The 13,706-nt window shown below is 37.7% G+C and overlaps 1 protein-coding gene across 4 annotated transcripts in view; it reads left to right on the top strand.

Annotated features, from left to right (window-relative positions):
* Positions 1 to 13,706, top strand: part of MINK1 (misshapen like kinase 1) — a 675,211-nt gene that overhangs the window by 601,911 nt on the left and 59,594 nt on the right. For all 4 annotated transcript variants that reach the window (XM_053718325.1, XM_053718327.1, XM_053718326.1 and 1 more), the window contains 2 exons: positions 7,669 to 7,780; positions 11,662 to 11,832. In XM_053718325.1, coding sequence (XP_053574300.1) covers positions 7,669 to 7,780; positions 11,662 to 11,832 — 283 coding nt within the window. The remainder of the gene's footprint in view (positions 1 to 7,668; positions 7,781 to 11,661; positions 11,833 to 13,706) is intronic.

Here is a 13,706-nt window from a genome sequence, read left to right as displayed (position 1 = left end):
GCATTTCCACCTTCTAATAAACGTAAAAGATCTTTTAAAACTTCTCATTCAGTTGATGAAATTTCAAATGACCAACAACATAATAATTTATCCTCCTCTGATGAGGATCTATCTGATACAGAAGATCCTTCATCAGACATTGACACTGACAAATCTACTTATTTAATTAAAATAGAGTATATGCGTTCTTTAATAAAAGAAGTGGTAATAACTTTGGATATTGAGGTAACAAGTCCTCTTGACGTTAAGTCTAATAAACGTTTAAATGCTGTTTTCAAACCTCCTGTGGTTTCTCCAGGGGTTTTTCCTATTCCTGAGGCTATTTCTGTTATGATTTCTAAGGAATGGAATAAGCCAGGTACTTCTTTTATTCCTTCTTCAAGGTTTAAAAAATTGTATCCTTTACTAGGGTTGCACCGATACCAAGTACTTGCATGAGTACTTGTACTCGTGAAAATGCACCGATACTTAAACCGATACCTCCACTTGCTACCCATATGCTATCTTGTGGTGTTTTTTTCAAACTGCATGTTCCCATTTCATTTTAAACTGGAGTGGAGACTAAACTAAAAATTGTTTACTACTGTTCTGCCAATACAAATTGCTCTTATTTGTATTATTGTAGGAGAGATCACTGTACTGCGTTCAGACAAACCCCTGAAGTACTGGGCAGTTAATAAACTGAGATTTCCAGCTCTGGCTAAAATGGCCCAAAAATATCTTTCTGCCCCATGCAGTAGTGTGGAAAGTGAAAGACTGTTCAACTTAGAGTCAAACCTCTTTACTGATAGCAAAAACAGACTTATAGCTGAACATGCAGAGATGCTTCTGTTCTGTTCCTTAAAAAGAACTTGCCACTAACTTTTGAAAAATTATTCTAATTGCTAGATTGCCTTTCATACTGCTACTTCTCATCTTGCACAATTATGTTTAAAACATACTGTACTCTGAGGAACATCTTAGCTTATATAATTGCAGGAAGAGTACTCCTAGGAAAAATTAAGTTAATCCCAATGAACACTCATCCTGCAATTATAGGACTAGATTTAGATTACATTTGATTGGTAAGCTTTACCAATGTTCTGTTCACATTTCCAACTCCATAGCCTTTAATGGAGTAGGACGTGTAATGAGAGCATTGGTAAAGCTTACCAGTCGAATGTAACCTAGCCCATAGTGTTGTTCACCATGATTAAACAGTATTCTGTTCTATTTTTTACTGTATGGCACTTTTGGTTGGTTGCAATTTCATATTTGTTATTTATTGTTGTTGTTAATATATTTTATTGTAGTTTTTTTATTTCTAAACATGTTCTGTGAACTTTGTAACGAATAAAACCTGTTTTATTATTTCATAATGTCTTTTGAGTTACAGTCCTTCATAATTATAAAGAAGGAATCTTAAATAATTAGTCTGTATTATGCTTGGTAAACTGTCACATGACATAAAAAAAAAAAAGTATCGGTAATTGGTATCGGCGAGTATTTGAAAACAAGTATCGGTACTTGTACTCGGTCTTAAAAAAATGGTATCGGTGCAACCCTATCCTTTACCAGCAATTTCTATAGAGTTTTGGGAAAAGATCCCCAAGGTTGATGGGGCTATTTCTACTCTTGCTGAACGTACTACTATTCCTATGGAAGATAGTACTTCTTTTAAAGATCCTTTAGAATGGAAACTTGAATCTTATCTAAGGGAAGCCTATTTATATTCAGGTCATCTTCTCAGGCCTGCAATTTCTTTGGCTGATGTTGCGGCTGCATCAACTTTTTGGTTGGAGAATTTAGCGCAACAAGAATTGGATCCTGACATGTCTAGCATTGTTCGCTTACTGCAACATTCTAATCATTTTATTTGTGATGCCATTTTTGATATTATCAAAATTGATGTTAGATCCATGTCTTTAGCTATTTTAGCTAGAAGAGCTTTGTGGCTTAAATCTTGGAATGCTGATATGACATCTAAGTCTTGATTACTATCTCTTTCTTTCCAAGGTATTTATTTGGTTCTCAGTTGGAATCTATTATTTCAACTGTTACTGGGGGAAAGGGAGTTTTTCTACCGCAGGATAAAAAACCTAAGAGTAAATCTAAGGCTTCTAACTGTTTTCGTTCCTTTCGTCAAAATAAGGAACAAAAATCTAATCCTTCCCCCAAGGAATCTGTTTCCAATTGGAAGCCTTCCTCAAACTGGAATAAATCCAAGCCATTTAAGAAACCAAAGTCAGCCCCTAAATCCGTATGAAGATGTGGCCCTCTTTACATCTCAGCTAGTAGGGGGCAGACTAAGGTTTTTCAAGGATTTTTGGATAAATTCTGTCCACAATCAATGGATTCAGAGCATTGTCTCTCAAGGGTATCGAATAGGATTCAGAGTAAGACCTCCTGTGAGAAGATTTTTTTTTCTCTCACGTATCCCAGCAAATCCAGTAAAAGCTCAGGCTTTCCTGAAGTGTGTTTCAGACCTGGAGTCTTCAGGGGTAATCATGCCAGTTCCTTTTCAGGAACAAGGTCTGGGGTTTTATTCAAATCTATTCATTGTCCCAAAGAAGGAAAATTCATTCAGACCAGATCTGGATCTGAAAATTTTGAATCGTTATATAAGAGTACCAACTTTCAAGATGGTGACTATAAGGACTATTTTGCCTTTTGTTCAGCAAGGACATTTTATGTCTACAATAGACTTGCAGGATGCATACCTTCATATTCCGATTCATCCAGAACACTATCAGTTTCTGAGATTCTCTTTTCTAGACAGGCATTACCAATTGTTGCTCTTCCATTTGGCCTAGCAACAGCTCCAAGAATCTTTTCAAAGGTTCTAGGTGCCCTACTCTCTGTAATCAGAGAGCAGGGTATTGCGGTGTTTCCTTATTTGGACGATATCTTGGTACTAGCTCAGTCTTTACGTTCTGTAGAATCTCACACAAATCAACTAGTGTTGTTTCTTCAAAAACATGGTTGGAGGATCAATTTACCAAAAAGTTTCTTGATTCCTAAGACAAGGGTCACCTTTTTAGGTTTCCAGTTAGATTCAGTGTCCATGACTCTGTCTCTAACAGACAAGAGACGTTTAAAATTGGTTGCAGCCTGTCGGCACCTTCAGTCTCAGTCATTCCCTTCAGTGGCTATGTGTATGGAAGTTTTAGGCCTCATGACTGCAGCATCGGACGCGATTCCTTTTGCTCGTTTTCACATGAGACCTCTTCAGCTTTGTATGCTGAATCAATGGTGCAGGGATTATACAAATATATCAGTTAATATCCTTAAATCCCAATGTTCTACACTCTCTGACGTGGTGGTTAAATCACCAGCGTTTAGTTCAAGGGGCTTCTTTTGTTTGGCCAACCTGGACTGTGATCACTAGAGACGCAAGTCTTTCAGGTTGGGGAGCTGTTTGGGGATCTCTGACAGCACAAGGGGTTTGGAAATCTCAAGAGGCGAGATTACCAATCAATATTTTAGAACTCTCAGAGCTCTTCAGTTTTGGCCTCTGTTGAAGAGAGAACCGTTCATTTGCTTTCAGACAGACAATATCACAACTGTGGCATATGTCAATCATCAGGGTGGGACTCACAGTCCCCAAGCTATGAAAGAAGTATCTCGGATACTTGCTTGGGCAGAATACAGCTTCTGTCTAATCTCTGCTGTGCATATCCCAGGTGTAGACAATTGGGAGGCGGATTATCTCAGCCGTCAGACTTTACATCCAGGGGAGTGGTCTCTCCATCCAGATGTGTTTTCTCAGATTGTTCAGATGTGGGGTCTTCCAGAGATAGATCTCATGGCATCACGTCTAAACAAGAAACTTCCCAGATACCTGTCCAGGTCCAGGGATGTTCAGGCAGAAGCAGTGGATGCGCTGACACTTCCTTGGTGTTAACATCCTGCTTACATTTTCCCGCCTCCTAGTTCTTCTTCCAAGAGTAATCTCCAAAATCATCATGGAACAATCGTTTGTGTTGCTATGCGGATCTTGTTCGGATGTCCAGTTGCCAACCTTGGCCACTTCCCTTAAGGCCGGACCCACTGTCATAAGGTCCGTTTTTTCCATCCGGATCTCAAATCATTAAATTTGAAGGTATGGAAATTGAAAGCTTAGTACTAAGTCATAGAGGTGATTAATACTATATTACAAGCTTATAAATCTGTCTCTAGAAAGATTTATTATCGAGTTTGGAAGACCTACATTTCATGGTGTTCTCATAAATTCTCTTGGCATTCTTTTAGAATTCCTAGAATTTTACAGTTTCCTCAGGATGGTTTGGATAAGGGTTTGTCTGCAAGTTCCTTGAAGGGTCAAATCTCTGCTCTTTCTGTTTTATTTCACAGAAAGATTGCTAAACTTACTGATATTCACTGTTTTGTACAGGCTTTAGTTCGTATTAAGCCCGTCATTAAATCAATTTCTCCTCCTTGGAGTCTTAATTTGGTTTTGAACCTATGCATTCTTTGTACATTAAACTACTTTTTTGGATTGGACATTAAACTACTTTCTTGGAAAGTGTTGTTCCTCTTGGCTATCTCTTCTGCTAGAAGAGTGTCTGAGTTATCTGCTCTTTCTTGTGAGTCTCCTTTTCTGATTTTCATCAGGATAAGGCGGTTTTGCGGACTTCATTTCAATTTTTACCTAAGGTTGTGAATTCTAACAACATTAGTAGAGAAATTGTTGTCCCTTCCTTGTGTCCTAATCCTAAGAATTCTTTGGAAAGATCCTTACATTCTTTGGATGTGGTAAGAGCTTTGAAATATTATGTTGAAGCTACTAAAGATTTCAGGAAGACTTCCAGTCTATTTGTTTTATTTTCTGGTCCTAGAAAAGGTCAGAAGGCTTCTGCTATTTCCTTGGCTTTTTGGTTAAAGCTTTTGATTCATCAAGCTTATTTGGAGTCGGGTAAGTCCCCGCCTCAGATAATTACAGCTCATTCTACTAGATTAGTCTCCACTTCGTGGGCTTTCAAGAATGAAGCTTCAGTTGATCAGATTTGCAAAGCGGCAACTTGGTCCTCTTTGCATACATTTACTAAATTCTACCGTTTTGATGTATTTGCTTCTTCAGAAGCAGTTTTTGGTAGAAAAGTTCTTCAGGCAGCTGTTTGTTTGAGTCTTCTGCTGATGTTTTAAGTTTTTCTTGTCATTTTAAAGATAATACTCATATTTTGGGTTGTGGATTATTTTTTCAGCGAAAAATGGCTGTTTTTATTTTTATCCCTCCCTCTCTAGTGACTCTTGCGTGGAGTTCCACATCTTGGGTATTGCTATCCCATACGTCACTAGCTCATGGACTCTTGCCAATTACATGAAAAAAAATATAATTTATGTAAGAACTTACCTGATAAATGAATTTCTTTCATATTGGCAAGAGTCCATGAGGCCCACCCTTTTTATGGTGGTTATGATTTTTTTTTTATAAAGCACAATTATTTCCAAATTCCTTTGTTGATGATTTTTACTCCTTTCTTTATCATCCCACTACTTGGCTATTCGTTAAACTGAATTGTGGATGTGGTGAGGGGTGTATTTATAGGCATTTTGAGGTTTGGGAAACTTTGCCCCTCCTGGTAGGATTGTATATCCCATACGTCACTAGCTCATGGATTCTTGCCAATATGAAAGAAATTAATTTATCAGTTAAGTTTTTACTTACGTAAGTTTTTTATTTCATATTCCAATGTTCTTCACATAGCAGAATATGTTCTATTTATTCATAAATACATATTTCAATATATATCTGATGGTATTTTGGTACAATATATATCTATACATATATATATATATATATATATATATATATATATATATATATATATATATATATATATATATATATAATTATATATATAGGTATAGATATATACAGATATATATATAGGAATATCTATTTAGAAATACATAAAACATATTCTGCTATGTGCAAAACATTGAAATGTGACATATTTACAGTAAATACATAGCTAAAATCTTTATTAAAAATGAATATTGCATAAATCTGCTTTTACACGTTTTCATCTTCTTAACGGCAAAGGGCTCCAATGTACATATGTATTTATGTGTTTATATGTGCATATATGACTGTAAATACATATATACAGAGATAACTATGTATGTACACATTGGGGCCTATCTATCAAGCTCCGAAAGGAGCTTGACAGCCCGTGTTTCTGGCGAGTCTTCAGACTCGCCAGAATCAGCAGTTATGAAGCAGCGGTCACAAAGACCGCTGCTCCATAACCCTGTCTGCCTGCTCTGAGCAGGCGGACAGGAATCGCCACAATTCAACCCGATCGAGTACGATCGGGTTGATTGACACCCCTGCTGGAGGCCGATTGGCCACGAGTCTGAAGGGGCGGCGTTGCACCAGCAGCTCACAAGAGCTGCTGGTGCAATGCTGAATACGGAGAGCGTATTGCTCTCCGCATTCAGCGATGTCTTGCGGACCTGATCCGTACTGTCGGATCAGGTCCACAAGACATTTGTTAAATATGTCTCATTTTATATATATATATATATATATATATATATATATATATATATATATATATATATATACATACAGTATACAGTACATAAATTATGTTTTTTCATTCAGTGTCCTCTAGAGCTTGGGCATGTGTTTCCTACAAGTAATAAATGAATCTATGGACTCTCCTCCCATTAAGATGGAAAACTAAATAAATTATGCTTACCTGATAATTTCATTTCCATCTGTGGGAGGAGAGTGCACGGCTCCCGCCCGTGTCTCCGGTGGACGGACCTAAATTTATTTTATTCTTCTGGCACCATTTATACCCTGATATTTCTCCTACTGTTCCTTGTTCCCTTGGCAGAATGACTGGGGGATGAGGGGAGTGGGGGAGGTATTTAAGCCTTTGGCTGGGGTGTATTTGCCTCCTCCTGGTGGCCAGGTTCTTAATTCCCACAAGTAATGAATGAAGCTGTGGACTCTCCTTCCACAGATGGAAATGAAATTATCAGGTAACCATATATTTTTATTTTTTTTTACTTTTAACTGCTAAATTCATTGTGGCCTAAAACTTGACAAATTAACAATGAAAAAGCCCTGAAAGTAGAGACCACATTCATCTATATTATACTTGAGCATTGGGGTGAAGAATCTACGAATTCTAGGAATTACTTTTTAAGATGTCATAATTTAAAAGTGTTGTTACAAACAGGGACGTAACTACCATTGGTGATGCAGGTGCAGTGGCACAAGAGCCCAAGTTCTAAGGGGAGCCATAGCAGTTAGTCTATGCAAAGGCGTTTGCATAATGTGTACAATCCTAATGCAGTGGAGACTTTTATTAGTGCAGGTTGCAGGTCTATCTATCTACAGAGCAGGGCATATATTATTGCTATTGCTCACTACTGGGTTACCTTTGTGGGCCCAAAACATGTTTTAACCAGGCCTCTCTGTTGGTTAGGTCAGCTACTGGCTACAATGTTCTGTCTGCCATGAAAAGCAATGTACACTAGTGGTTGACAAGTCAACATTTAGATTTAATACATTTTGATCTCCCCTTCCTAATTATAAACAGTACTGCAGAAGAAAAATTCTGAAGAACTTAATACAAATACATTATAGAAGTAGTGAAAATCAGAATTGCGGATTTGTATTTACTCTCAGACTGTGTATAACACATACATTATTTTCTCTCCTTTTCTCAGTATCAGTCACGTGGCCTTGTGAAAGCTCCCCCGAAAACTTCATTTACTATGTTTGTGGATCTTGGATTATACCAACCATCAGGGGGGAGTGGTGACACCATTCCTGTAGCAGGTACATATAAAACAGTAAATTGTTTATATTATCTGTGTGTCACTGAATTGTAGACTTATATACAGTGCTGTTCTAAGGCAGATTACCACCCAGTAGCAGCCTGTTTCAGCCCAGTTGTGCTTTTCACAGAGGAAAACTTTACTGAAGTGTATATCAGTCTGATCCTGCCGATTAAGGTCAGTCCAACATCGAAATGCCAGGCAATTCTCCTCTTAACAAGGAACATGACAATCCCACACGATCGTTTCAGCCTTCAATGGGCCTCGTCAGAAAGGTGCAGCCACATTCCTCTAAGCACTCTGGGCAAGGAGTCCACATCTGGTTTCCTCTATCACCCTTAGGGAGACCCCCCGGGTCATAATACAAATGCATACATATATATATATATATATATATATATATATATATTTATAAAGTATCAACAAGTAGGGACTGCACTCACTGGATTCAGTTCAAATAATACCTTATTTATTCAATGGTGACGTTTCGGGGTACGCAAACCCCTTCCTCAGACCAAACACAGTGCACAAGAAACAAAGTGACTTTAAACCCAAATAAACCCCTCCCATCTTACATTCCAAGAAATTGCGCCAAAACCGTATCCATGGAGACCAGGTAGTTACCTGGCAACCATGTTACACATACGATTTAAGGCATTCAAATAAGTGGTGTGATTATTACTTCCTAACTGTTAATAAGACAAAAAGAAACACCAGTGTGTAAACACTTATGTGTATAAAAACTGTGAAGACATCATGCTTAATATATACCTTTAAAATTCAGTATATCAAATCATATACAATATAGGTAAAATCATTTGAGTAAATATATAAACCCCTCTGCAACAACGTAGCTTATATGTTCAAGTTTACACACTAATCGGTGTATTATTCGGCACCAGATAATGTTAGGCTGTTTAGAAACATAGTTACAGTTTGCGTGGCTAAATGCAATTATTGCAAAGATGAGCTTCATATTTAGTGTTAGAGAGAATAAATGTTATCATTTAATATAGACATTTAACCTTTGCTCAGTGAGTTAGGGATTAGTGCAATGATCATATCGGATTAGGTATAATATTAGTTACTCACTGTATATTATGAATTGCTGCTAATCGTTCACCAGCTGCTGCGCTGTTCAAAGAGTCTATAGTGTGTCAGTTGGGCGCAAGTTACAGACTCAGCCAATCAACGGCTTGTTTAGTCAGCCGCATGGCTCATTAGCATACCGTGACGTCACCGGGCTTTGCAACTAGACTCTGTAGTAGCGTGGCTAATTTGCATATTGAGATCGTACCTGTCAGAGCGTGATTTTCAATACTGTTTACGCTCAGTGTTTATGTGCTTTGTAGTGCTAACCTGGTGTCCTAATGTTGCAAGCGTAGTTCATAAGTTATATTTTGGAGCCCAACATTTACCTTGTATGCCGTATGTGTGATTATAGCGGGACCGATTAGGGACAAAAAAATGTCAAACAGCCCCTGTTAGATCAATGCCTATCTTAGTTGGTTAGTCACCTGTGTGAGTGTAATAATGCTAATATAGGACTCCTGTGTGTTTAGGTTTGATATCATATGGGACTGCAGGGAATGTTACATCACTAACACTGTGTTCCATGTTTGTTGTATATAGGCAATATTATTATAAAAAGGTCTATCAGTGCTATCAGATGATATATGTTATAAGGGGTATATAATATCACTGATCCCTGTTTAGTATCTATTCATCATGATATTCTGGATCAATAAGTTAAGTGCCTAACCAAGATATGCCATCATAGTTATGGGGAGGCACATGGCATATAACTTACTTTACCTCTAACTCAGAACACAGTATGGGTTATATTAACATATGATGACTAATATATGAGGTGCAATTATAACTATGATGGCATATCTTGGTTAGGCACTTAACTTATTGATCCAGAACATGGAACACAGTGTTAGTGATGGAACATTCCCTGCAGTCCCATATGATATCAAACCTAAACACACAGGAGTCCTATATTAGCATTATTACACTCACACAGGTGACTAACCAACTAAGATAGGCATTGATCTAACAGGGGCTGTTTGACATTTTTTTGTCCCTAATCGGTCCCGAAATAATCAAACATACGGCATACAAGGTAAATGTTGGGCTCCAATATATAACTTATGAACTACGCTTGCAACATTAGGACACCACGTTAGCACTACAAAGCACATAAACACTGAGCGTAAACAGTATTGAAAATCACGCTCTGACAGGTACGATCTCAATATGCAAATTAGCCACGCTACTACAGAGTCTAGTTGCAAAGCCCGGTGACATCACGGTATGCTAATGAGCCATGCGGCTGACTAAACAAGCCGTTGATTGGCTGAGTCTGTAACTTGCGCCCAACTGACACACTATAGACTCTTTGAACAGCGCAGCAGCTGGTGAACGATTAGCAGCAATTCATAATATACAGTGAGTAACTAATATTATACCTAATCCGATATGATCATTGCACTAATCCCTAACTCACTGAGCAAAGGTTAAATGTCTATATTAAATGATAACATTTATTCTCTCTAACACTAAATATGAAGCTCATCTTTGCAATAATTGCATTTAGCCACGCAAACTGTAACTATGTTTCTAAACAGCCTAACATTATCTGGTGCCGAATAATACACCGATTAGTGTGTAAACTTGAACATATAAGCTACGTTGTTGCAGAGGGGTTTATATATTTACTCAAATGATTTTACCTATATTGTATATGATTTGATATACTGAATTTTAAAGGTATATATTAAGCATGATGTCTTCACAGTTTTTATACACATAAGTGTTTACACACTGGTGTTTCTTTTTTTTCTTATTAACAGTTAGGAAGTAATAATCACACCACTTATTTGAATGCCTTAAATTGTATGTGTAACATGGTTGCCAGGTAACTACCTGGTCTCCATGGATACGGTTTTGGCGCAATTTCTTGGAATGTAAGATGGGAGGGGTTTATTTGAGTTTAAAGTCACTTTGTTTCTTGTGCACTGTGTTTGGTCTGAGGAAGGGGTTTGCGTACCCCGAAACGTCACCATTGAATAAATAAGGTATCATTTGAACTGAATCCAGTGAGTGCAGTCCCTACTTGTTGATACTTATTGAAATTTTGACTGAGCACCCTGGTTGCTGACTATCTTTGAATTGTGAGTGCAGATACACAGTGGAAATATATATATATATATATATATATATATATATATATATATATATATATATATATATAATGTGTGTGAGTGTTTTCAAGATTGAAGCTATAGTATCTCCTCTGGGAGATACAAAAACTTTAAAAAGGGTTACATCAGGGAGCACAAATAAGTACCCACTCCCCACCCTCTTCACCTGGTCCTACGCGCGGGATAAAGTAGCTAACAGCTTAATACAGCTTGATTGGATGCACAAACCCTGTGACACTTTGTCAGAAAGGAAATTTATAAAAAATAAATCTGAGGACTTTTGGCAGCCTAAAGATTACATACTGCTCAATTATTTAATTAATATTCAAGTTTCCTGTCCCTTTAAATGCAGAAGAATTGCATAGTCAATAAATACATCATAAAAATTCAATGCTATAGCACTTTGTTTTTCAAATTAGTAGATTTTTATTCTGGCAAATTTTAAGTTCCATTTCATTCTTCCTGTACCATGTGACAATCATCAGCCTTATACCGTGCACTCTTGCACATGCTCAGTAGTAGCTGGTGAAAATGTGTATAAAAAAAGACTGTGTACATTTTAATAATGGAAGTAAATTAGAAAGTGTTTTGTTGTTGTTAATTTTATGCTATATTTAAATCATTTTGTCTTTAGTTCCCATTTAACCATTGTTATCTGTATTTTTTTGTATAGCCTCCTTCGTCAGTGGAGATGCCGCTCGGTTAGAACAATTGAAATATGAATCTCGTAAGGGGTCAGTAGTGAATGTAAATCCAACAAACACAAGACCGCACAGCGATACTCCTGAGATAAGAAAGTATAAGAAGAGATTCAATTCAGAAATATTGTGTGCTGCTCTATGGGGTAAGACTGACTGGCCTATGTGTTTTCATAATGCAGACAAAGATTTGCTTTTTTTTTTTTTTTTTTTTTAATTTTTAGTCACATGATGATTTAGCTAACCTTTGTTGTCTTGTTTGCAACATCTTCAGGGCCAGATTTGCATATAGGCAGAGAAGTAGGCATGTGCCTTCCCTAGAGGGGTGCCTGAGTCTCTGTTCCATATATTCCTTTTCTTTATAATGGTAGTGAGAGTCCACAATCCTTACACTTGGGAATTCAACATCTTGCCACCAGGAGGAAGCAAAGACACCCTACCAGAGCTTAAAGTGAATGTAAATTTTGATGATAAAGTGCCGGATTTTAAAAATTCGATTATAAACAGGGACACTAAATTTACGTTTCACTCGTGTTGTGAAAATACTTACCTTTTAATCCTCACAGCCGCTGCATCGCTTCCTCCGCCCGTCTCAAAGTCTCTTCCTGGGTCTAAAATGAGGAATCCGGCTTCCTCCAATCACGGCATTGAATCAGACACTAATTCCCCCGGGAGGGAAGCCGTGATTGGAGGATGATCGTTCCGCCATTTCTGACGTAGGAATAGGCTTGCGACGACCGGGGGAAGCTGGAGCGGCTGTCAAGATTAAAAGGTAAGTATTTTCACAACACAAGTGAAATCTTTAAATTTTTCTTGTAAGGTATATCCAGTCCACGGGTTCATCCATTACTTGTGGGATATTCTCCTTCCCAACAGGAAGTTGCAAGAGGACACCCACAAGAGAGCTGTCTATATAGCTCCTCCCCTAACTGCCACCCCCAGTCATTCTCTTGTAACTCTGGACAAGAAAGGAAGTATCAAGAGATATGTGGTGACTTAGTGTAGTTTTACCTTTAATCAAGATTTTTTTATTTTTAAACGGTACCGGCGTTGTACTGTTTTACTCTCAGGCAGAAATTAGAAGAAGAATTCTGCCTGGAGGTTTGATGATCTTAGCGGTTTGTAACTAAGGTCCATTGCTGTTCTCACACATAACTGAAGAATATGGGAAAACTTCAGTTGGGGGAACGGTCTGCAGATTACCTGCTTTGAGGTATGTTCAGTATTTTTATTTCTAGAGAGATGAATAAGTTCTAGAAAATGCTGACAGAGCCTTGTGTATTTGAGGTATGCCTGATGCACTTATTTAACAGCGACTGGGATCATGCTTACAAAACAGGGTAATGCTCATGTTAATATTTATATTACTTAGTGACAAAACGTTTACATGATTTCATAAATAGGACGTTTTTTCTCTGAGGGATATAAGTCTTTATTTGGGGCCTAGTTTCCACATGGCTAGTCAGATATTCCTAGGAGTATTTTCTTAAGGCCCCTCTGACATCCAGTACATGGTGGGAGGGGCCTATTTTAGCACTCTTGCGCAGTTTTAATTCAGACTGAGACATCCAGCTTCCCTAGAGGAGTCCTCTGGCATCTGAGGACCATTTCAAAGGGGTTATTTCTGCACAAAATCGTATTTGAGGGCAGGTAGGAGCCTCAGCAGAGCTGTGGCAAGGTGCTCAATTGACTTTTAACATTTTTTAACATTTTTCAATCCGGTTTGGGGCCTAAGGGGTTAATCATCCATTTGCAAGTGTGTGCAATGTTGCTTTAGTCCCTTACACTGTAAAAATTTCAAAGACTTTACTGTATTTTTACACTGTTTTGCAGTTTAAGTGTTAATTAAGTTTTTTCTCTTAAAGGCACAGTAACGTTTTTGTTTAATTGCTGTTTCGCCTTTATTAAAGTGTTTTCTAAGCTTGCTTGTCTCATTACTAGTCTGTTAAACATGTCTGACATAGAGGAAACTCCTTGTTCAATATGTTTGGAAGCCATGGTGGAACCCCCTCTTAGAATG

This window comes from Bombina bombina, chromosome 6, assembly GCF_027579735.1.
Source record: "Bombina bombina isolate aBomBom1 chromosome 6, aBomBom1.pri, whole genome shotgun sequence".
Lineage (NCBI taxonomy): Eukaryota > Metazoa > Chordata > Amphibia > Anura > Bombinatoridae > Bombina > Bombina bombina.
This window is presented reverse-complemented; position numbering and strand designations above follow the sequence as displayed.